Here is a 26,294-nt window from a genome sequence, read left to right as displayed (position 1 = left end):
AAAAAAACAGCAACACAATGTGTGTCTTTTTTGTTGCAGAATTTAAGCTGCAATAATTTTAGCCCTGTCAGCCTTACACAGGTTGACATCAGAACGAAAGCAGCTGGTGACGTAAAGGAAACTATTTTTTTACATGCACACAAAACCTAATTTTAACCTCTTTGCTAGTTACATTATGACCACAGAGCAACAAGTTGTGCTAGAGTGAAAGATATACAGACAGACCTTACGAGCATGGATGTCATCTTCAAAGAAGGGATGTTGTATCTCCAGGGGGTCAAGTTTGGAAAAGTAAGTTTTATAGAAATTTCACAAATTCAGCAAACGCTTGATAAAGTGATTATTGTGCCTTTTTGAAGTCAGTATCAAAACTGATCATCTGGGTCATAAATAGATGACTCTGTTTTGCTTTCACAAATTGCCTTGTTAATCAGCAACGTTCAGTTGCAAACACAAACGTTTTTCAGAGGTTGTACATCTTGACATGGAGCCTGTCGTGTTCAAAGTTACTGCATCCAAAACCAGATTAATTACTCTGAGAATCCTTTGAAAACAATACAGTGGGGTGAAAGAGTGAGCTACCAAAACCTGCTGGCATTAAATAAAAGGTAACACAAATGTTAGGTCCAATGATACTTGCCGAATACAGCTGCATATTTATTTAATGTCGAGTCAAAAAAAGTTTGAATATTTATAGAAAGTCAACATTTCTCGATATTTGTTAAGGTTGTCAGTGGTGAAAATCTGGTATTTGTTCTCCCGTATTAAATACTGTCAGTTAATAATAACTGAGACTGGTTCTATCTGTTCATCTGGTATCACCAAGCCTGAGTTAGTAGCTTGCTGACAGTTTTGATACAAGTCCCGAATTAGATTTGATCTCTAGATTTGATTTTTAATAATATGTTAAAGTACTAAAATGTAAAAAAAAAAAAAAAAATGCCACCCAAGACGCCGTTCTGATTCATGTGAGATCTTAAAATACTGGTTCTTGGAGGATGTGGTCACATAAGGTGTGTCTAATGGTATTTTTTATAAATAAGACCTGGTGAAAATCCCTTCAGACTTTTTATTTTAATTATCTTCAGAATGGCGCAGGGCTAGTTTCTCAGCACCTGGGGAAACAATCTGACCAGGACGGGTCGTTTAATAGGAACACCTCTTGCAGCAATGGCAGCAATGCACAGACGACAGTATTTACTCAGTGTATGTTGTCAAAAAAAAAAAGAAGATGAAATGCTGGGCTTGAAATGAACAGAAAACAAGCAGAAATGTTAAAAACAGCAGAAGAAAAGACAAGCTCATTAAACACTAATGATTTAATGAATAAATAAGAGCAAAACTGTAGCTGATGAAACGTGCAGTGAATGATCCAACAGGTTTAAGCAGGTTAGATAAACACATATCTTAATTTTTACTCTTTATAGGACAGTAAAACTACAAAGACGCTGTTCTAGAGAATGGAGGGTAAATCAACAAAATGCAGCATCACTGAGGTCATACACGTGATCATCTAAAAACAACGAGAAGCATCTTGAATTCAATTCTCCAACCTATGCGCAGTATTATTGTAATACACTGAAAAAAGTGTATCAAAAAAATCAAGACATGCGTAAACTAACACGTGAATGTATTTTTCTTAGCTGGAGATGCAGCTTTGAGAGAACAGGCAGGATAGATTTCCCCAATGACCTTTGTTTTCTCTGTTAACTGTAGAGCAGGTCGAGCCTTCCAATCATTGATTTTTAAAGTTTAGCAGTGTCAGCAGGGCTCAGCTCATCGTGTGAAGCGCAGACGTAGAGCAGTGTGTCGTCTGTGTGGCAACACAAACAGCCATCGTGCTTATTAACGTCATAACATAATAACATATTATCTAAAACACTTATTAACCGTCCCTTTTTCACTTTCCCCCTCCGTCATCTACAACAGAAAACATGGCGGAAAATGTGGATGGTGCTCTTTAAACCCAGCTCCACAGGGGTGGGGCGGGTGGAGCTCTACACTGTGCTTGACAACTACGCTGCCACTGAACAGAAGAAGATCTGTTGGCAGAAAACACCGGAGAGAAAGGTGGTGCGACTAAGTGACTGCCTCAGTGTCACCCCTGCACCAAAGCAGTCTTGCCCTCCTGGGTGCACCGCCTTCCGCCTAAACACCATTCAGTGTAACTACACCCTGGCCTCCACAGCAAGCCAGGACTGGCTAAGTGCCCTCTGTCTTCTAGCCTTCCAGGTATCACACATCTCTCCTCCTGATGAGTCCAGCTTTCACCTTTTTCTATCAGCAGCAGTGTTATCATTTGGGAAAGCTGGTGAGAAACCTCACCCACAATCAGAGAGAGATAGCACAATGAGGAAGTTAATACAGTACCTGCCACTTCTGACCCTTCACTTCTCTAATTCTTGTGCTTGCACAAGTTATGCTCTTTCTTGCATCTTGCCTCTTTGGAGTCATAAAAGAGCGATAAGAGGAGAGTGTACACTCCATGTAATGTTTACCATGCCACCGTGTTTACAGAAGGATCCTGGAGAATCAGACCGAGGGGGTTTCGAGAGAGGAAATGGATTGACCATGGAGGACAATGACCTTTACTCATCGTGGAAAACCGGTAATGCTCATCAGTCTGCAGACGACAGCTGATCAGTCCACAAGTCATCAAAAATCATTTTTAGTTCAGTGAACGCCAACTGTCATCCTCTCTCCTACCAGGTGTTTAACTTAGGATGTTTACATTTTGGGGGGCTTATTTCCATAGTTTTTCACCTTTCCTATAGGTAATTATAACACTGTACTCACAAAGGTAAAAGTTGTGATGGTGCCATTGCTAAGGGACTGTACGAAAATTATTAGTCAGGGAGAGGCAGTCAGAAAAAGGTGAGGTATAGCTTAATTTTTCTTTTAGCTAAAGGTTGAGATGGAGCCGAGAAGGGTCTTTGGTTCTTGTCCTAGATTGTTTTTTTCAGTTCCTTAATTTCGGTTCAGACTTCAGTAAGTGCCACAAACAGCCTTAGAGCCTGAGAGCACTGCCCCCAACATTTTTCATACAGTCCCTAAAAAGAAGTCAGACTGGGCAAGAAAAATGAGGCATGCAGACAGGATTTCTCAGCATCCAATCCCATCAACTTGCAGGCAGGCCTGCGGCGAAAACAGCGGTGTCGAACGAGAAGCCAGGTGTAGCTACGTATCGGCATTTAGGAGGGGTGGGTGGAGATAGAGGTGGGGACTACTTAGATTCGCACTACATGAAGGCAAAGGTGTAGAGCTACATCTAAGCCAATGCAAGGCATGAAGGGATACTTTCATGGTAGAAACGTCTAAATATGTAATTTTAATGAACAGAGATAAGGTTTTAGGGGTGAAATTAATGTCCAGAGAGGAACTTTAAGCTATTTATTAAACAAGTGATGCCAATTTAACATCATTATCTTGACATACTGTGGAGAGGGTTTCGCAGTGACTTTTTGCAAGTTAAGATTAGGGTTAAAAGAAAACACTAATAACCCTGGGCTTTTTTACACAGTGAAGAAGACTAGGTCAAAGCCGCGTACATGCCTGGCCCGTGTGTGGTCAGTCATCGCACTGTTAAGCTGCGTTTGAGTCCAAAAATATTATAAATGCAGTTTCACAAACAATACTTTCCACTCAAATCTTCAAATGTTTGTTACTGTCTATGAACCCCCCCACCTTTCATTCATGTCTGTCTGCGTATGTCTCTCATTTCTATCACTCACTCTGCATTGAGTAACATGGTAACATAAGGGTCACTATAAAAGTTATTAGTGGGGGAGAAGGGGTCTGAAAAGGAAGAGGGTATTGTAAGTTTTCTTTTGGCCAAAGGTGGGGTAGTCTCATGTGTTTTTTGGCAGCAGCAACAGATTATTAGCAACATTGCACGTGCACTTACCTTTGCTTTTAAAGCTGATAATTAAGCTTATTGGCTACTTTAAAAATGGTCAGACTGTCTGACCGGTGGTGTTTCTTGCCCCGTCAAACTGTGTTGTAGTTGTGAGAAGCTGAAATTATCCTCATAAGTTTGTAAGAGTAAATGTGCGAATATGGTAAATATGCTGGTAAATATTTTACAATAAAGGGAAAAAAAAGACCACGGGAAAGCAAGCAGTGGGGTTTAGATGTTGTAGCATCGTAAATTCAAGATGTCAGCAGAAACCTTGAATATGTGCAAGCAGTAGCCACTAATTTATTCAAACATGGACAGCAGAATGTATTAGCGTCAGCAAGCTCAGGCTTAAATAAATGTATTTCTTTTTATTTCCTAATGGATTACACTTCGGCTGAAAAATCCAGCCGGCCCAGTCACATGGAGAGATTAGCAGAAAGCAAGCAATTCTAAATCAGCGTTTTTCTCTATGAGAATGTACTTGGTGTACATTTATTCTCTTGACAGTCAATGAAAAAACGAATACGTTCATGTCTAACCTCGGTGTGCTGTGATGTTTTCTCATGTTTAGATGCGACCCTTCCTCCAAACCAGTACCAAGTGACTGTCCAGAGCACAGAGGCCTCCAGGAGGTGCCAGCTGGCTGGAGAGTATCTGATCTCCCCAGAAAAACAGGCTATGGTGCTGCTGGCCCTCCACACTGGTCACATCATCTACCGCTGGCCATACATGCTCGTACGAAAATTTGGACAGGTTGAGGTAAAGTGCTTCATTCCAATTCAGATCATTCATGTATCATTCACTGGGTGCGTCTTCATATGTGGGCTACACCACGCAGACATGGTGTCGATCTTCTTGTAACGCTTAGCGAGGAAGGGAGTTCTCCAAAATGTATTATGGATGTGATTGCAGGGTGGATTCAGCATTGAAGCAGGCCGTCGCTGTGAGTCAGGAGAAGGAGTGTTCATCTTCCTGTCCAGACATGGTCCTCAGATCTACCAGACTATATTGAAGCAGTGCTCTGTGAAGAGGAGGTCCTCTGTCCAGCCACTCAGTGACAACAAAAGATCATTCGTCGACCAATCGCCTGCTTACCTCCCAACCACAACCGACCTGCCCGCCGGTCCTCCTGTCCACAATCCTGCAGATGCTTCTGCTGTCACAGAGGAGGACCACTACTCTACCATTAACGACACCTCAAGCCTAAAGTGGCTATCTCTTGTCAAACCTTATCTCTCTAATAGCATGGAGGCTGTGGGAGAGGAAGGCGAGGATGAGGATGAAGTGTGTCATTCCCTGGAGGCTGTAAACTTAGATGATGTCACCAAGGACAACATTTATTACAACCTAAGAAAAGCCACGCCTCCTGTTATCAGAAAAGAACTGGTCGAGCCTGAGACAGACAATTCAGAGTGCATCTATGCAGATGTGAAGATAGTTGATTCTCCCTTAAATCCCCAGCTGCAGCCATCTTCGTCACCCCTCCCTCAGCCTCTTCCTCGCTGCACACTTCCCCAGTCCGTCCCCTTCGTCCTACCCAAGCCCCGGCACCAGCGTCAGCCCCCTGTGAATAACTACATCCAGCCAGGGTACAATGTACCGGCACAGGCAGTGGATGACATGAAAGAGATGGAGGAGGCCATCAGCTCCTCCGCCTGTGCTCCCCCCACAGAGGCCCCTGGCAGTTTTAAACACAGGCTGGCAGAAATCATTTCCAAGGACCTGGCAAAGTTCCAGCCACCTCTTCCCTCTGGACAGGGCAGCCCCACATTTTCTCAGTAGACTAGAAGGAGCTATTTTAACCATGACATACTGTCATAAAGCATAATTAGTTTCTTTATTTCTCTGAAATCCCCTCTGCTGGGAACATTAGGCTTCAGATACTGGCTCGCGGATGTTTGTATATTTATCTGCAGTGCTGGAATGTAGCTAAGAACATTCACTAAAGTACTGTCAGTGCAGTTCTGGGGTACTTGTACTTTACTTGAGTATTTCCATTTTTATGTTATACTATTATACTTCAACTCCACTCTATCCCAGAGGCAAATGTTGTACTTTTTACTCCACAGCATTTATTTTGACAGCTTTAGCTACATTAAATGATGATGTATTTGTATGGATTAAGTTACCCTGAAGTTCATAAAGTAGTTAAAATTACCCCCACTTTTATGAGCTGCAACATTAGTGATGCCTAGACATGAATGCATCAATGATTATAATCCAATAATATAATATAAATGATTCTGGGTCATTCTGCATAATGAGTGTTTTTATTTTGGGTAATCTAAATCTACTTTAGTGTGACTAGTTTGTGCTATTACTTAAGAAAGCGTTTGAATGCAGGACTTGCAGGCATTGCTTTTCGCTGTCTGTGGTAGTGTAGCCTGTTGTGTGCATGCATCTCTCTGGAACATTTCCTTCTGTGGATTGTTTTTGCAAAAAGAGGATTCAATTAATGTCGTTCTTCACTGCTGGAATGCTAGAAAACATGTACTGCAGTATATTCAATGTGACATTTCCATTAGTTGATAAGCTGAATGACTGCTGTCTGTTGGGCTGTTTCATTATGGAAATGGCTCTGAGAATAATGTTTCTTTGTTACATTCAGGGCGATGCACAACATCTTTGGTATTAGCTCTAGTTTATGTTTTTCTGTCGAAAGCCTCTTTCCTAAAGAGAACAAAGAGGGTTTTGTCACGTATAAATCAATAGTATTTCAGGAATATGGAAAGATCAAGAACCCAAGTTTGTTTTGGTTTGGATACTGCATTTTCAGTCTGCTTTACATTAGAAATATTGAATGTAATACACAAAAACAACTTAAAATCCACACTCATGCTTCAAGTATATCTTTATTGTAGCAAAACAATCCTCATAAAATAGCTATACATAAATATCAAAATAATTGTATTTAATTTAGACAAATGTCGCTAATGACACTGGGAATGTCTTTAGTGATGGTTCAGGCCATAAAGTGCATTGAAGGAGGCCTCTGGAAGTTCATCATGGCCCCTGGAAGTAAAACAAAAATCAGTGTGTTTGACTTTTACCTGCTTTTTCATTTGGCAGTGCAGCCTCTAAGCTATTCAAACTGACATGAGCGCAGGACTATCTGATCTGATCAATCTCTACAAGCGGTGATGTTTGGTTCTCCTGGTTCTCTCTATGGCGGACGCTGCAGTGGAAACAGTGGGGGGGTCAGCCGCTGTCTGTCATTGTCTTCCACTCTGACTTTCCTCCGTGTCACTCAGGTGCGATGACTCCCCATCACTGCTGCTGCAAGAGGTCGTTGATTTATTGGACCCAAAGTCAGCTGTAGGTCCGAGTATTATAAGGTGGCCGACTGAGGCGCAGGGGTCCCGCTGTTCTCCCATCAGCGGATTCGGGGGCGACCCAGTGGCGGCCGGTCGGAGAGGATTTATCAGGCTCCTCCTGGCGCTCTTGTCCGTTGAGCCTGGACGGGGACCCCTGCGCTCCGGGTGCACCACACCGGCCAGGAGCTCCGACAGCTCCGTTATGTAGATCTGCGCCATTTGAAGAGTGTCATACTTGGACAACTTTCTCTCGTTTTCCAGGGAGGGGATGACGCTCCGCAGCTCGTCAAACGCTTTGTTCAGGCCGTGCATCCTCCTCCTCTCCCTGGCATTGGCTGCGACGCGCCTGTGCCTCTGCGGAGCGAAGTGGCTCGTCTTGTCTCCCTCTGCTGCCTTGCCAGAGTCTATCCCTGCGAGGCCTGAAGCGGACATGCACTCCGGAAGTTTACTCACTGGCACAAGTTTCTCCAGGGAGATGCCCGCGTCCGCAGCTCCGTGCGCGTCCCTCCTGGATAACGCATGGACAGAATTAGAAGAAATCCAGGCCTTGGAGTTGATGTGGGCCAGGTTACGCTGCTGCAGCAGGGTGAAATCCTCTGGGTACTCTGGCCAGCTCGAAAGCTCTACCTTTGCAGTCATCGCTGTAATGGCCTGTGGTCGTGCACGGCAGGGAAAGGTCACGCAGAAGACTCTGGCTGATGTCTCTGGAGTGGTTTGCACTGCGCCAGCATTTTATACAGCCTCCCCTTGGTCACCTTGGTGTCACTCCCAGAGCTCCAGCAGCTCTGACAGCCCTGCAGCCTCAGGAGGCAGCAGCCAATCGCACAATCCCCCCTGACCCCGTCAAGGAACAATTAGACAAAGCTCCACTTTTTTTTCTCCTATTGTGCATTGTAACTCAATCACGACACTGTTATTATCCTCACACAGAGGGGAGCCCGAAGTATGAATCTTTAAAGAGCGTGCCTTACATGTTAAGAAAAAAATGATCTAATGAACTTGTTCAACAAAGTCTGTGCTGCGTGTCTGTTGGCTTTGTTATTTAGTTTAAAGGAAGAAATAAATAAAGGAAGAAATGCGCGTGCCAAAACTGTTCTTTTACATTCATTAGTCAGTTAAACAACTCGTGGCTGCAACAAACAATTTTCTGAAGTTTTTTTCCTTAACTCGTCTTTTTGGTTTAGGATTTTTATAAGGTATTCTAAAAGTTAATATTTTATTCGAGGCTCGATCACCATCATCCATGGACCTCTGCTCCAAATCCATGGAAAACGAATTTGGACATCTTTCTCATGAGCGCAGGAACTGTCTCCTGAAGCGGCTCTGATCCTTGAGGGACTTGGCAGGGTTGAGGTTTGTTCTCAAACAAACAGTAAAAGGTGGATAATCTTTTTGCGGATTATTTGCAGAAGAATAATAAAACCAACAGGTGGAAGGCAAGGCTTGAGACACACCTGTCTACAGCAGAGCCACGATAACTGATAAGTTGTCTGAGGGTGATTTATAAATCATTTAGCAGGAAACAGGGATCAAAACATTAACACGCATAAGTCATAATGCAAGAGCTTCCATTATTATTATTATCGTCATTGCTGTTTTTGGAATATTAAGATTTTATTTCCTAAATGAGACCAAGTCAAGTCAGAGAAGTTCATTTTAATTAGTCACGTGGCGCCCGTGTCTATCAGCTGCCGTCCCCTGGCACCTCGCGCAAGCTACACACCTCTGTGTCACAACCAGTGTCACCCACGTCTCCCATATGGCGCGCGCAGTGACAACTCGGCTTTCACACCGACGCTCACTGCTCTGACACAGGAGCTAATCACTCATTAGGTCATCAATTACAGCAGAGGAACCACTTGAGCGCCGGCTCAGAGCCGTCCGGCGGGGGCTCGGAGGTGCTGCGATGGCGGGGACTTGGATGAATTTGGCATTCAGCGCCCCTCTCTCTCTTTCTGTGTGTGTGTGTGTGTGTGTGTGTGTGTGTGTGTGTGTGTGAGAGAGAGAGAGAGAGAGAGAGAGAGAGACAGTCGGGGTCGCGCACTGGTAAAGAAAATCACCGTGACCTGCCTCGCCGCCAGCAGTTTAATGAGGCCTGGTTTTAGTTGAATAAATCGGCACGCTCTCCGTCCCGGGGTGTCCTTTTTTGGGGGGGGGGGCGGCGACATGAATATTTCATTCCTTCAGCCCCACTGCCGGCGCAACAGCCTGCAACCCTGCGCGCAGGCTTTAAAAATGCGACCACACTTCCCATCTGGTGCAGGGCGGGAGCGGGGGAGTGGCGGCCGAGGCCGGGGAGGTGTGAGGAACATTTCGGAGGTCGACTTTAGTGACCTCCTGCAGGAGAGAGGGAGACTGATGCGTCCCACCAGGCGACATGGCTGTCAACTGTGCTGGTCCAAGCCTCGTCGGGTGCCCGTGTATGCATACATCAACCCCCCACCATCACACACACACAGACACACACACACACACACACAGAGAGAGAGAGAGAGAAATTAAGGAGTTAACTACAAGTGACTGTCATAATTATTGTGAAAGTAGTACAACACAATGCAAAAATACTCCATCACAAATAAAAGGATGCATTTAAAATCTCACTCTAACAAAAATATCATTAGTAAGTTTTAGGCTTCTTAAAGCTTGAAAAGTAAAGGCACTGACTTTTTTACTATTGGAGCTTTTGGACAGTTAATGCTAAAAAACAAGCTGTTTTACTGACATGTAACCAAATATAGTTCCTCAAATTTAGTGCCCCTTTTATTGCACCAAAACCAAGTAGTGATATCATCACCTGTCAGGGCCAAAATATAGCCAACACCTCATGTCTGGACAAAATTACTGGGTACAACCAAGCTCATCTGAAAACTGAAGCCAATGCAAGAAGTGCCAAAAACTGCAGTTCCTCAAATGACCACGTGAGGCTTTCTCCAAAAGTGAGTAGATCCCCATAGACCTCCATATTAAAATGACCAACTTTACAGCAGAAATAAACATGTTTATAGCCTGGTACAAAACAGTCTCTACAGCTAATTTCCCCATTCATGGCAACTGTACTGGAGGTGATGGTAATGGTACAGGAGGAAGGTAAACTCAGCTGACTGTGGCAGAATGTAAACAATTTGGAACAATTTGTTCACAGGGAGGACCATGTGTGCCCTGTGCCTTCAGTAATGGAGGCTGTCACTGGGACTGTGGTGTCAAATACAACAAGACTTAATGGAAAACAGCAAACTATCTTGATGGTAGCTAGCACGAAATGCATCAGCAACCACATGACTCAGTTTATAGCCTAATGATTTCACAACTTGTTACCAGCTCAACAGATAACTGCAGCTGCCGGACGACGCTTGTGATGGAACTTGGCAACAGTCCCGACAGTTTATCCTGACCCTTAACTACTCAAACCCTAAACCCGACCAGCCAACCACAGCAGCACCCACTTGTGTCAACACACGCTGCATAGCTGCTATCTGACCACCTGAGATGTTACACTGCACGCACTAGTGTGTGCGTGTCGTAGCAGGGCTTGGCAGGGTTTTCCTGGGCCGATAATGGAGCGAGCGAGAGCGGCTCCAATAATAATACATCGTCCCATTGTTCTAATTTCTAGTAAATGAGGCAGGCCTAATCGTGAAATTAAAGCAGTCCTCATTTCAGTGGGGACGCCTTCAAACTTCCTCCATTATCCCTGAGGAACCACAGTTGTGGAACCATGGCCTCAAGCAATCTATAATTAATTCAACTCTATTTTTAAGGCCTTACTTTGAAGCGCTACGTCTGTGTTTTATTGTATACCTGTTCAAGACATTACAGCACCTTATAAGAACTGCAATACAACATATAAACCGTGCAGGCTTCAGGAATTATGGCAGTTTTACGGGGGTGTAATTTTGTAATCATTTTCTACTAACTTCCCTGAGAAAAAGTGTTAATTCTGTCACTAATTATAGAGGAAATAGGACATTTCTCAAAAGATCTGCTCAAATGAAACCAAAGTAATGATTCATTTATTATTAATTTATTGTTCACATGCTGGGCTGTAGGCTTGCCTGTTTATAAAAACACATTTTCAAGCTCTCCTGACCTGCTGACTCTGTCGATCGCTTCAGGAGTTCACTGGCATGAATTCACTGGAAGTGTACCAACTGCACAGCGCCTACGTTTTCCTCACAATCAATATTGCATCGTTGCTTCCAGTAGAATTCCTCATGCATTATTTGAAACTTGTGGACCCATAAAGCATCACCATAATGACCAAATATTTGCGTTTCATAAATGAATAAATGCATAATGTAATGCTCACAAAGACGGTGCAGCTTTTCGAGTGAATTTCTCTTATATACATTCAATATTTTCCAAATGCTCATTTAACTGTCCTTTAACATCCTGCCCTCACTGTACCTTTAGATGATATCAGACCAACAGGTGTGCATGATTGGAATGACGCAATGACGCACTGAGAGGGCTTTCCTTCCTCTTCCTGGGTCTTACTGGTCTATACAGTGAGCCTCCTCCGTCGTGTTTTAATTAAAGACTCCTTAATTTCGCAACAATAGAGCGTTTCCATTTTTCTTTAATCATTCACCAAGAACAGTGAGCCTCTTGACGTTGGGAGCAGTCTACTCTGTAATTATCCTCACGCACCCGAAGCTACCGGAGGTGGTTCTGCTGAGCAAAGAGAGGACTCTTAATGCCGGGGTTCAGACGCAAATTAGGACGATTAGCGGCCTCATTAATTTGGGAAAGGGGAAGTAATATTCTAGTTAAAGTAACGCTTCATTAAGTCAATGTTATCTGTGGTAGAAGGCTAATTGATGAACTCTGAGGGAAGGACAATAATAGAGGGGATGACACTGAGAGGACTGTGCTGAGTCGGCAGGCTGAAGTGACCTCAGTGGAGGACCTGTTGGTCTAAAACACTTTACTCTAAACATCTCTCTCATCGCGAGAACAGCCGCACGGCCGCCGGCTCCACTGCGGGAAATGTCGCGATGCCTGAAATCTCGCCTCTGCAAGGTGCCGTTTGCGCACGGTGCGGGGGGACAGACGGGCCCCGCAGGGTCAGAGGTTTACTCGGCATGACGGGGACAACAAAGCAGGTCTTCAAAGTCAGACCTGCACCACTGATCACAGGTGATTCCCGGTGCCTTCAGTGAGACACGTGTCTCCCGAAACAGACAATTTAAGCCAGTGAGCATGCTAGTCGAAAAAAAAAAATACTTTGATTACACACATTAAGTACACTAAGACACTTAAAATGCTCCTTTACATTGGCAGACATAGGCCACTTATTCAACCCTCTAACACTTTATATGCTTAGTTTATTTTCAGTATGAAAACTTTACTTTTAGCCTATTTCTCTGGTGGGACAAGACTTAAAGTGTGTCAGACAGTCCATAACACATACTAGATACTGCTACAGGTAGTCTACTCTAAGTAGGCTACTTAGTTACAGTGGGACTCAATATGTCTTGAGTCCAATTTTGATGTATGCCTACTTGGAGTTTTATACCTCTACCTACGTCTCAGAGGCAAAAACCTTTTGCTCCGCTACATTTATCTGACAACTACAGTAATTTGTTACATTGCAATTATAATTGTTATTATTAACAAAACACATGAGCAGCCTGTAAAATATGGTGTTTTTTACAGATGAAACTTCCCTGATGTTATATATGTATCTAATAATAATAATACTAATTCTAATACTACTACTACTACTACTACTACTACTACTAATAATAATAATAATAATAATAACATAACCTCTGAATGGGGCATTGTTCTGCTTAATGAGTACTTTTACTTCTGATACTTTAGATAAATTATGCTGCTAATAATTTTCACATTATGCAGGATTTTTAGTTGTAACACAGTAAATGTACTCTGTGGTATTGATACAGTATCTCTGTGTACGCGCACATTTTTCTATTTTTGCCAGCTGTGGATAAAGTGAGTTCACTGCTCATCTAGTTACCCAGCAAAGTTTGTTTGTTGGAGAACTTAATCAATAGGAACATACAAGAGGCTGGTTTTAATGGGCCATTTGTGGGTTTTCCTTCACACATGACAGGCTAAACATGCAACGTCGAGTGAGCTCTTTTCTTGTACCAGCACACCATATGGCAGATGTGGCAAACGTGGAGTGGGCTGTATAGACCCAGTCCATCAAAAGAAGAAGAAAGGCTCCCAGACACTTGAGCACCAGGGACTCTGAGAGCTGTCAGCGCTGGATAAACACTTACAATGTGTAGTGGATCCTCAGCCTTTTGCGCTCACAATAGCATCTTTACATTATGTCATGATGCTCAGACAAGCAATGCAGCAAGCCCTATACATTTTTATCAGAAGGGATTATTTACCAAAACTTATGGGCCTTAGGGAAATTATTCACTTCATACATTAAAACAATAATGATAATCAAGATAAAATTATACACACCTGGAACAGGCTGCAGCCTAGTAAGACAGTGCTGTAGTAAACCTTTGTGAGCGTTTAATTATTGTTCACACTGCGTCAGAGAAGATGATGCTATATGGTGATTGAAGCTGTGCTTTGGTGCTGTTGCTTTTCCATATATGCAAATCAGGCACGCACAATATTATAAACACACTCTAAGAATTGAATACAACATAAACATAAAGCTTCAAAACAACAAACAAACAACAGAAGTGACAGTTCACAGGTGGCATTTACTGTGGGGCTCTTGTACTGTACAGTTGACGCGTACAGATGTTTGAATGTTTCTGGTCACTCATGAGCTTGAAATTTTAATCCTTCAGATCTCTGAACATTTGACATGTATCTCATTTAATGGTGCAGTTTAAAAGAGAATAACCTTTTTGATCACTGACTTCTCAGCTGCTTGTTGGCATTTTATGGTATTTGATTGATGATATTTGCAGCGCAAAACTGGAATATTTAGGTGAACAGTTAAGAAGGGACAAATATGATACATAAATGTAATATGAAAATTAACAATTTATGTGTGTATCACTGTATCTGCCTGAATTGACATGAAAAGCCACGTAAATGAAATAAAATCATGTAATTTCATCAGATTCCACCAGATGGAGACAACACATCACATGATGTTGGTTAACTCAAATATTAGAGATGTTTTATTTTCGCATGAAATAGGAAATCACACATATATAAATACCATCACACATCCCAACCAACTAAATGATCCTGAGGAGCTGACAGGGTTATTCAGTAGCTGTCTAAACCCTGCAGGAGACAGACAGTTGTCTGAGAAGGGGATATCTCTGGAGGCTCCAGCAATGGTCAACAATCAGAAAGCTATTTACTGCGAGGATAAAGATGTGTATCTTATCATAATAAGGCCTTGCTCAGTTCACTGGGGATTACATCCCCCATGATATAACCCAAGATGTGATTGTATCCTCAGCACAGCAGCTGCTCCTCTAAACCTTCACTGCTGGAAAAAAAAAAAAAAGACAACAGACTAAAAACTTATTCTAGTGTGAACACAGGAAGTCTCACCAGTCATTTCCTGTCATTTTCATTTTCATTGATGAAGTAAACCTTGATAAGAGAGCACCATTCCTGCTGCTGTGCCACGCAGCTGTCAGTAGAGGGCAGTAGCGCTCTGTGTGTGGTGGCGAGCTGCATGCAGAGCAGCATGTGGCTGTTGGTCAGTTAAGATGAGCAACACTTTGTCCGCTGACCTCTTTGACCTTGCGGACTGAATTAAGCGTGCTGCACAAAGCGAGAGCCGTGATGAAGTTATGTGGACATCGGCGACTCATGCAAGACTGCTTTCAATAAGTGATCCTTTGAAAGAGCATGACCTTCAATGTCTTTAGTGCCTGTGAAGTCAGTGAACTGCCTTGGAAATGAGTGTGGACTCCTCACATCTTCCTCTTGTCAAGCCCTTGACTTGATCTTTCCCGCCTGTCTATTACACACAGATGTTTGCAGAGTTTTCCACATTTAACAATCTCCATACTGACAATGAGTGGCAGGATGAAGGGGGTAAAGCAGAATATTTAGAAAAAAAAGATTGATAATTATGTCTGTCATGATCACGGTCAGAGGGTTAGCTCAACAAGATTATTTCATTAGACGGATAGTGACAGCCACAACCAACTTCAATTATAGTCGTGCCATCCCTGTAATTTGGCAGTAAAGATTATTCATCAACCTTCAGTATGGATTTTCTATGGTCGATTAATGTAATTGGATTGAGAATCAGTGATGTCTCAGTCTGATCTGACATCTGAGCTGATGTCAGATTCCCTCAGCAACAGGCTTTAGCATCATATTTTGTGGCTTTGAATTATGGGCGCCTGAGCCGTATTTGAGCATCTGTGGCGTATGTATGCGGTGGGTGTGAAGGAGAAGAAGGCAGAAAGTGAGAAACGGGAAAGAAAAAGAGCCTTGAGCGTTTAGTAGGTGACAATGAGGCAGCACGTCCGGCTCTACGAGGGGGCATGTATAAATAACCTTCATTATGAAAAGAGCAATTTTCTGCATCTGCCTGCTAATTTGGCACTTTGGATTGGTGTGATCTCTCCTTGAAAAGAACTAACATTAGATGAAGGAGGCTGCCGTATATGAGGGCGACAAGGGGAGAGAAATGAAGGGAGAGAGTCAGGGTGAGACTGCTGATGGTGAATGGCATCTTAAACTGAGCACAGCTGATTCGCTGTTATAATCCTTTCAGTGATTTCTATCTCTAATGTGGGCTGGTAGGGGTACCAGAGGATTAGTAAAGGTAGCCATGGCTCCTGCATGGCACTCGCCGTCCATCCTTGCTGCCCTCTTCTCGGTCGTCCCGCACCTAGAAGAAGATAAAATGTTGATGTCATAAATCTTAGGATTCATCCAGGACGTATATTCGCGAGCCAAGAGGCCAAAGTGAATGGAAATCATTAGCACGTTGTCCTTCATTGTGATCTCCACTCTGCAAAGTGCAAGTGGGGGTGCCAGGGGAGCGTGTCATAGGTGAGCTTCTTGGCTACGGGAAACAGTGAGCAGAGATGGATGAGACCAGCGAGGCAAAGGTGAGGGGTGAGAAAGAGAGAACAAGGGGGAGACCGGTAGGAGCTGGAGTGTGTAGTCAAAGGGAGGTGGGAGCTGCTGTATGGGATGAGGGGAGTAAAGCATGTGTTATTCCCGCATAGCTCAATCCTCTGCAAACACGAGCAACTCTCCCCGCAGTTTGAATCGCAGCCTGATAACAGTTGTGAATCAAAACATTTTCCTGTGCAGTACACTGTGCTTTTACTCCGCTGTAACCACAAAGAGACCACAAAGTTGCTTTTTTATTCATCTTCAAAAGGGAATTTCTGTGTCAGAGTCCTACTGCGTTCACATTTGTGGTAGATAACGCGGCAAATTGTGTTTGTATGATTTATGCGGATGGATATAGACGGTGAAGTGACAGACGGGCAACAGTGGTGTTAAGTGCAGGACTGTACTCGCTGACAACACTCTGCTCTCTGCCACCAGCAGACCAGATGTTGAAATGTAGGACTTTTTATGCAAATGCATGTCTTGTTCTAGAGAATATTCATTTCTTCTTTGTGAAGTCACATTTGGAGAGAAACACAGCATTGACAAATCCTGTTGAATATTTTAGCTTCTCTGAGCTTTAAAACTGTACTTTGGCATTTATTTGCTTTATTGCCAAGAGTTAGAAGAGAAGACTGAATCCACTGTCATGGGTCCATGCTAACTGTGTAGCTGGAAGCAGCAGCTGGTTAGCTTAGCTTAGCACAAAAACCTGGAAACAGGGGGAAACAGCTATAACCTGAATTTGCAAAAACAAAATAAGGATTACATGCTTCAGACGAGATACTGTGTGGGAAATAGATATCCGACACGGCAACGCTTTTTTCATGAAAAATATTTCCAATGCAGCTATTCACATGAAACTGAGACCAGACATTAACTCACTAAAACTACACAGATGGAGAAACAGTAATGTTCTAATGCATAAGAAAGTTCTGCACAATAAAGTGGAATGACACAGGAAAACAGTAGTGAACCAGCTTGTTCCACTCATCACTTCTGCTACCTGTGCTAATTAAAATCAGCTGGGTTCAGGCATGTTGGTAGGTCTGCACTTGTGCTCTTTGAAAAAGGGTCACCCATCTCTGACTGCAAGTAAACAAATCATTTGTTACCAAGCTGTCATGCAAGAAACATCTCATGATGGGTAGAGTGAAAGAGCTTACCAAGGCCTTCGCGACAACATTGTTACACTGATCTGTGAACTCTTCAAGGTTCCTATAAGCACCACTGATGGAACATAAAGGACTCCATCTCCACACACAGGAGCTCCTCACAAGACTTCCAACCGGCCAGTGAGGGTAGCCCAAGAACCAAAGGCCAGTCGAAAAGAGAAGCAGCAGGGACAGTCATCAAAGAGAAAACAATAAGCAGCGCACTCCACTGCCGCCATCCACACGGGCGATCACCGTGGACGATTCCATTACTGACGAAAAGGCTTGTTTGAAGTTTTTCTAACATTTGTTGTTTATTGGGAGCAGTGTGGTCAAAAATCAGACAGAGGAGAAACAGCACGTGACCCTGAAAACAACGTACCTGCAGTGAAGTTTGCAGGTGGAAGCATCACGAGGCTGTTTCTCTTCCCATGGTACTGGCACAATACAAATTATCGAGGGAAGATGAATGGAGCGGCGTAATGGGAATTTCTTGAGAAAAATCGGTTGCCATCCACCAGGACGATGAGGATGAGACACGGGTGGATCTTCCAGCAGGACAACAATCCAAAACGTACGGCAAAGGAGACTGTCAGTAGAAAAAAATAAAGGTGCTGAAATGGCCCAGTCAATCACCAGACTTGAACCCGATGAAACATTTCTGGGGGGAACTGGAGATCAAGATTCACCAGCCTGCCCGCAAGATTCTTCAAGATTTACCGTCTGTCTGTGTTGAGGAATGGGCCTAAATCCCACCTGAACACTGTGAGAGATCAGTTTCTTCGTACAGAAAGCCTCATTGCAATCAAAGGCTTCTCTAACATGTATTAAATACATTTCAGCTAGCGTCTTCAGTAGACAGACTTTTTTCCTGCGTCATTCCACTTTATTGCACGTAATGTTTTTGATAGATATTTATCTGTGTAGTTGTATAATTATTGGGATTTCGGGGTTTTGTTTTGTGACAGAGCCAGGCTAGCTGTTTTACCACTGTTTCCACTCTTTATAGTGGTATTGATCTTCTCATCTAACTCTTGGCCATGAAAGCAAATTTTGTTGCAAATGTCGTGCTACTCCAGAATTAGTCCTGGCACACATTTTGACATGAAAACCAAATTTTGGAAATAAGAATCGATTTAACTACGCAATGCAAATGCCACCATGAAGGCTTTTACAGTCTACTTTAGCATTTTCAGTCACTGGGTTTGACTGAGATCCTATGATGCCGACTGTTAGGCCTTTTATTACTTTACAGCATAAACACATCACATTATGGCTTTTTATTGTCCCCACAGTGGAAAATAGATTTTGCATCCTGTTGTTAAATGTGCACCACAAAGAAATGACTGGGCCAAGCCTGTCACCCACATGAAGGATCACACTCTAGATAGCAGCCCAAACAAAGTGAAGAACATGACAAAAAGCCTCAAACAAGAAACAATACTTTAGAAATAAAAAGTGGCTGAGGACATCTGCAGGGCATCAGTAAACCAGGAGGGTAGAAACACAGCCTGGAATCACGGCTCTTTTGTTTTGTTGCTTTGGGCTAAGGCTTGTCCCCCCCACCACACACTCACTCGCTCACTCATTCTCACACACATGCTTGAACACGTCTACAATGCAGCGTCCACGATCAAAAACATAAGTGAATCCTGCCTGACAGTAAATTCTTGCTTTGCCTTGACAGCCATTGTCGGGCTTTAAGCCCATCCAGGGGTGAGTGGCATCCCTGCGAAGAATAAAGGATGATTATTAAAGAAAAAGACCGGGGAGGCGTTGCTGAAAGGAGGCGGGGTGCCCAACATGCCTGGCATCGCAAGGTCAGGAGCAATGCCCTCTGGCAGGAAGTGCTGTGAAGAATGGCAATGTCAGTCAGAAACCTCCCTCACCCCCTTGGACCTGTCAATTTGCCGGCGATAATTAATCTCTCTCTGGTTAAATATAAAGATTGTAAATCACAGCAGGAGCCTGCACCATTAGGGGGCCTTCATCTGTCAGCTACAGACCTTGGCTAATGGCCCTTTGTAAGCAGAGCACTGGCTGAGGCAGCACACCAGCCATCTACTAGCCCTGCTCATCATTTGTTTCTCATGGAGACATCCCGCCTGCAAGCCGCAGGCATGAGGACAGCAGTTGTAGACCAACAGAATTATCATCCTCAAACCCCAAACATTGGCTTTATTACTGGCAAATAAATAGTTTGATAGTGCTTTACACTGTAGAACAGTGCTTTGACACTAATAACTGTTGGGTTGCCAGATTGGTCTCTTTGTCCTCCCCCAGTATATTGTGTCTTGTTTTTTTTTAATATCTGGCCTTTTACTTCTTTAGATAGACCCCTTCATATGGACTTCTTACCATTGACCGTAGTGACGGGCAGTGCAGTTCCTTTCAGTGTACTGAATCATTAGAATCAGTTCTTTAACAAGATTCGTTTAAAAGATTTGTCCACTGAAACATTCGCTTGGTGCTACTTCCTACTTCGAGACTTCAGTACATGAGAGGGAGACGGGTGATTTACTCAGGGTCACGTTCCCTGTGAGCGAATCACCGAACGTGCAGCGTAAGGCTCGGCCACCTGTTTTGTCATACTGCAGGTTTCACCACACGTTGTAGACTATGATGCTACGCTCTGATCAGCGAGTGCATCCTCATAGCTGTCACACGTTTTGCATTACTTGTTAGCTTATGCATGTAATAGCAATCAATATGACATCTGGACTGCAGCTCGAGACCAACGTTGTTGAAACCCTGCAGCTAAATGTTGGCATCCCGAATCAGCTGTCTTGAACGCACCCCATTCCTCCTGCAAACAAATTGACTTGAATCGCTCACTTGGAGAGTAAGCGTATCCCTTCTTGTACGCTCTCAACTGACTGACGGCTCAACTGAATGCAGACTCAGTTCAGTTTGTTCACCCAAAAGATTTGTTCTTTTGCATGAAATGTTAGCCAACGACACAAATCCACTCTCTGCAGAAGGACTGCAGAGCATCTGTTGCACAATCCACCTAATAACAACTTAGTAGAGCAACTCCAAACCCGACGGAGTATTATGGTGGACAAACTCTATTAATTAATGAAATGGCATTTATATTTTCAGACCTGATGGCTTATTGTAACACGAGAAACTCATGACTCCTTAATGACTTGCTTTCTAGAGCATCACATCTGCACTCATGCTAATGAAAGGTTATGCAGGAGGAGGATAATCAGCCACACAAGATTGTCCTTATGAGTGGCTAATTACATACATATAAAACATGAATAAATCGGGTATTACCCATAATAAAATAATAAGCTGCAACTTCTAAACCAATCGTAAAGTCATCTTTAGTTATATAACCCTGAACATTCTCCAGTCATTCTGGCTATGAAGCAGGCTATGGTTTCTGTGAGGCTAAATCTTTAATTAATGCAAACATGACGAGACAGTAAACACACCAAACTTCTGTTTCTCAAGGATCACATCAGACTCTCACATCTGCTCTCTCCACTTCCTGTTACACTCACGACAGTCACCTGTAAAACAATAGCAGGTGGGAACTAAAATAGCTCTGAAGCAAAGGGGCATGGATGACCAACTTAAATTCAACACTTCAACAATAATATTTAATTAATTTTGAAAAATAACAATTACTGCAGTAGTGATGATGAAGCCTAGCTCTGAAACAGCCCATTAGTGGAAATATCCCACCTAAAACCATCTGCAACTAAAACCACCTTCAGAACAGTATTACTTGTATGGGTGAAGCCGAACGCTTTAATGTCTGCATCTAAAGCGCTCATTACACATGACTCACATATGTTGAGCAACACTTGATCTGCATCTGTTCGGATGACAGGAACCACACACTTGACTTCTGGAGATAAAGCGGCTGCTCTGAATCTGCACGGCTCGGTGACACTCACACGCTGAGTTTTGCAGAATGAACTGAACGATCGTGCATATAACCTGTGATTGGTTGTGCCATTAACATAGAGCATTTCAAGCTGTTATACAGGCTGTTCGTGGCCAGCATTGATGGATAATGAGTGTAAAGTGCATTCAATGAGCAGCGTAATCTGTGTGTGTCCTTCACATTTGCACACCTCTCTGAGCAGCCTTGCTCTTCCGCGTAGTCCAGCAGCAGTCAGATTCAATAACAGTAAACATACAGTTGAGCCTTTAATTACTTGTACACAACCCTGTGACCCACTTCACGGTGATCATTATATCACCTCGCTGTTGCTTTCTGCAGAGCACTTTTTTTTTTTTTTAAACTTCCCTCACATCCCTTTGGACTCGGCATTACATCAACCATAATAAAGTTGTTTGTTTGTGTGCTTGTAGGGGGTAAACTCTGCGATAGTCTTTGAACGAGCTGTTAGCACTGTGCACTGTTGTGCTTGTTAAATGCTTTGTTGGAAGTTTGACACTCAGCTTCTCAGCCTGCACTCAACGCCGCCGTCGGTATCCTTAAGTCATGAGGCTGTTTCATGCTGGGCCCCCATGGGTGAGGGAGGGATGACAGGATAGCAGAAGAGGCAAACAACAAATGTGGGCACACACACACATACAGAGTCACCTTTAAAGTGTATGAGAGCTCCCTGATGCCAGTGCTGCCATACTGCATGACTAATGCAGCCCGCGAGTCACTGTTTCTCCTCTCCGAGTCCCCAAGAGCTGAATTAATTGGCTGTCATCATGGTAGCTCTCACTCTCGCACACACACACACACGCATGGAATGATCAAGATATAAATAAACTGAGCCAACATGGCATTTAAATGACAGGCAACCATAAAGACTTTGTGCAACATTAAATGGTGGGCTCTTACTTCGGGGTTCCCATCAAACATATGGAGCTAACATATGCACAAAGGCACAATTATCAAGAGTTAGTGTTGCTAGACAGGTCATGTTTAAAGGAATACGTTGACATTTTGAGAAATATGCTTATTTCTCAGCGAGAGATAGATGAGACTGTCAATACTATTACTACCACTACTAAATGTCTCTTTACTTGTACTAAAGTATTTGTTCTGCAAGCATTGCATTTACTTATTTACTTCTTATCATGGGTGTGAGAAGTGTGAGAGGTGTCATCGCCCTCACTAACGGCCTGAGCTAGCAGTTTGTGAACTGTGCAAAAACTGCACACCAATGCAATGAAAAAAGAATGACCCAAATCGAACACACACCCACAATGTTGCATGAGTTGCAGGTGCACAGGGGGGCAGCAGTTAGCCTAGCTCGAGGTATCCCAAGTATTAACTCCGCTGCCGGCCGTGCTGTAACAGTGTTAACAGAGCTACTTTTATTGTGTTTCATGTTAAATCAAATGCATCACTTTAATTTTCACTTTAAGAAGGAATTCAGTCCAGATAGATATGGACGATAAGGTAATCATTTTCTGTATTGCTTCTTTGTATACAGCACAGTGAACACACAACCTTTTAAAGACCCTTTTATTTAAACAGCTTTGCCTTCCAATTGCAGTGCACTTAAAAGACAAAGAGCGCCGTCTCCCTTCTTATTTGCCTGTGCTGTGAACCATAAACAACATTTGTGTTTCTCAACAGTTTGCTGAGACTGAAAGAATAATGGAGTGTCATTCCGACCCTCTGCCTTTGCATAATATTGTCTGAGTAGTCATGCAGTATAATATCTTGTCTGTCTGAAAGTGATTCTTTTTAAAGATTTCACTTTTGTTCTGAGCACTGATCGTCAGCTTAACACCGGAGCAGCGGAAGGAAACCTTATCAGACAGTGACGCTAATGTGTTGTGATCTGTACATCATTTCAGAGCGAGAGGGCGTTACCTTTTGATGACCTCAGATGTGTTTTACTCACGTGTGCGTGTACGTGCGCGAGGAAGAGGGTTTGTTCTGCCTTTCTCTTTGTCCTCGGAGCTTTACCTTTCCGTTCGACTCCAGATGTTGCCGTCCGCTCATTTGGGAAGAGACTGAGCAGTCAGGTGCGAGAGAGACCCTCAACAACAGGGTCTGAATGAAAATAAAGCTCTGCCATGTGTTGTTACGCATTTATGCATCTACAGCTTTTTTGCGAGTTATCAGCAAAGTTGTGGCAGGGCTTTACAAAATCAGTGCTGCTGCTTTGCTGCCTGACTGGCTGCAGAAGCTTAAGTGAGTTACTGTTGAATTACTGGCTCCCATACTATATATGTGTGTATATATATATACATTAAAACATTAAACCACTGGGGTTGTCATATCAGCAGCTGTGAATGGGTTAAAAATTGATTTAAGACCATTCTATCAAGAAAACCCTCTGCTGTAATGGTCCTTGAGTTTATGGCTTCATCATTACAACTAAATAAAGAATATACTTGGAGGATGGCTTTTTAATTTACAGTTGTAAATAAGTGATTGGCCAATCCACAAGAGAAGTATTTAAGTTCCCAAGAAGTAGATTCAAATGTGTGCAGCCAAGTTAAACAGCCCCATAGGAAAGGTGCCTGCATGCACAGAAGCAAGACTAGACTCTGCATCCCTGCTCGTGGCTCTGCGGGCCATACGCACTGTAATGCTTTGAGCTAGCTAAATGCTAACGTCAGGCTGCTAACATGCGTGTGTTGGGGGTGCAAACATTTGCTAATTTGCTGTAAACACAAAGTATGGCCGAGCGGCGTTCGTTCAGCAGGTAGCGCCAAAGTGATAACAGCGCACCCTGAGGGGGACATATGTTTGGATGTCTGTGCAAAAAGTCATGGCAGCCCCTCCAGCTGCTGCGATGCTTCTGTCTGAACAAAGGCTGTGGACAGACTGACTGACATCCTCGAGCTGCAGCGTGTGTAGCTCACGTGCGATCTGCAGCAGAAGTTTTCTTTCAGGGTGATGGCATTTTCCTAGATTTGTTGGACTGTTTGTCCCTCAGACTGATAGCCTTGGTGTGGTTCCACATAAGAGTGTGGAATAAGAGGGCAGCCACTTAACACCATATTTTCCATAAGTCATTTCACCTCCCATCTTGTTAACCTCTCTCAGATGTAGTTACTGTACGTTACTAGGCAATGTTTACCAAGGACTCTGTCGCCTTGTTCAAGGACCTTTCAGCCATCATGACGGGGTGAGCGTGCTGCAGCAACAGATGCGACTTCAGCTAACCACCAGTAACAAGCTGGCAGCTGGAGCTCACCCAGCTCCGAGTGGCAGGGATCACACCGACAACACTGGTAATTGGGTGGCCTCTTTACCTCTTGGCCAACTCACCACCTCTCCAGAGTCCGAATGTACTAATCCACTTATTTCTCATCATGATCATGGAAGCAGTTGACACCATTTGAGTACAATCGAATCACGAAGCATAATCTTGTTATCCTGGTAGGTGACAAATGTAAATCCTTCTAATGTGCCTCACAAACCAAAAAAATCATCAGTCCCCTCTCTATTTTTCTGACCTGGCAGAAGATTCAAGGTGCTGTGCGGATGAAGATGATGTATTGCTATGTCTTTTAGTTGTGAGAGGCAGAGAAATATTATCACATTAACACTTGATTTCCATTTCCCATGAATAATTTCTTTTCTGTTCCATTTTCAGGAGCATATTTCATCCTTCAGCACAACTGCAGAAAACTATATAATGCCAGTGATGCTGCTTACCACTAAATTATGATTTACTGTTGAAATGAAACATGAAACATGTCTGAGATATGCCCTCTGGAAATGTTCTGACAACAGTCCACTGTAATCACACTGCCTGACAAGCAGCTATTTCTTTAGTATTTTCAGCCACAACACAACCGTCCAGAATGTCTGCTGGATGAGCTTTAATGTTTGTTTGTCTTTCTGCCATATGTGCCGCGACAACCCTGCCATGTGAATATCAGTGTGATTGTTATTCACAGGGTGTTATGATGTGATATTTGATGACAGATTTCAAGAAATTATTAAGAAGGAGAATTAATTTCTAGGAAAACAGGCTATGGGTGTTGATAATAGCACCTTTCTATTGACGGGGCTTTTACACAGATCAAAACTTAATGGGCTTCATAATTAACAGTGATGACTCCTCTCCCTTCTGCTTAGCCTTTGTTGGGGCAAAACAAAATGAAAGGTTGACATTTCTCAGATTAGGTGCGATTGATCTTGCCCATCCTACTGCGAGCAGCAAATGATAAAGGCAAACTAGCTTTTCCTTTGAACCTGCGGACATCTAGCCATCGCCATTCAGCAAAGACCGAACCAACAGGAAAACATCTCATTAAATGTGTGTGTTTTTGCTCCATAGCATGCCAGACATAGATGCTGTTAGGCTTGTTCTTGCCACAAAACAAGTTACGAAACACTTCAGTTTAATATACTGCTCCCTGAGTGCAGTAACTACTCTTCTGTTACCCTCACAAAATTGGCAGTGAAGGAGTACTCCAGCCATTTAGTACTGCACTTCCATAAAATTGGGGAACTTGTTTAAAAACACTGGTTAAAATCAATGCAGCAAATATAGCCAAAATAGCCAATACAAGACAAAATATCCTGACTTTACACTTAAAAATCTTAAGCTTTACATGACACCAAACCCCATTGTTGATTATTGCTTTTGTTGCAATAGACAGCATTCATACACAGCCTCGTTGTTAGTGGCGGGGTCCGCCTCTCCCAGGCATGATTCAGATTGCCCATATGCATGAGGGGTCGAAAGGAAATTGCGCACATATGTAATCCAGCGTTATGTAATGTTGTTTTATTTGATCTCATTGATAGCGGCCTCACTTTTCACTCTCCTGCAGCCGTATCATTAGGTGTACTACGTTGCTGCAAACCAGACATTTCGTGCTGCAAGTTCACATTAAAAGCAAAACAAGCCCAGGTCATCTTTGGGAAGTTTTGACATGAACTATATTATGCATTACAGGTTGGAAATGTGTAAAATCAGTGGAATGGCC

General features: G+C 43.2%; 1 protein-coding gene across 1 annotated transcript; it reads left to right on the top strand.

The window, feature by feature from the left end:
* Nucleotides 1–175: 175 nt before the first annotated feature.
* dok3 (docking protein 3) lies at nt 176–6,072 on the top strand. Its single transcript, XM_041944627.1, has 5 exons — nt 176–291; nt 1,930–2,232; nt 2,518–2,608; nt 4,470–4,657; nt 4,811–6,072. The coding sequence occupies exons 1-5, from the start codon at nt 235–237 to the stop codon at nt 5,678–5,680; spliced, it is 1,509 nt and encodes a 502-aa protein (XP_041800561.1). The 5' UTR covers nt 176–234; the 3' UTR covers nt 5,681–6,072.
* The last annotated feature ends 20,222 nt before the right edge of the window (nt 6,073–26,294 follow it).

The sequence above is a fragment of the Chelmon rostratus genome, chromosome 9 (assembly GCF_017976325.1).
Source record: "Chelmon rostratus isolate fCheRos1 chromosome 9, fCheRos1.pri, whole genome shotgun sequence".
Taxonomy (NCBI): Eukaryota; Metazoa; Chordata; class Actinopteri; order Chaetodontiformes; family Chaetodontidae; genus Chelmon; species Chelmon rostratus.
This window is presented reverse-complemented; position numbering and strand designations above follow the sequence as displayed.

Bases quoted from the DNA above. Each gene is read 5' to 3' on its own strand.
- dok3 (XM_041944627.1), top strand. From the start codon at position 235: ATGGATGTCATCTTCAAAGAAGGGATGTTGTATCTCCAGGGGGTCAAG. The intron at 292-1,929 runs GTAAGTTTTATA...CATCTACAACAG, and splicing joins AGGGGGTCAAGTTTGGAAAA to AAAACATGGCGGAAAATGTG. The intron at 2,609-4,469 runs GTAATGCTCATC...TCTCATGTTTAG, and splicing joins TTACTCATCGTGGAAAACCG to ATGCGACCCTTCCTCCAAAC.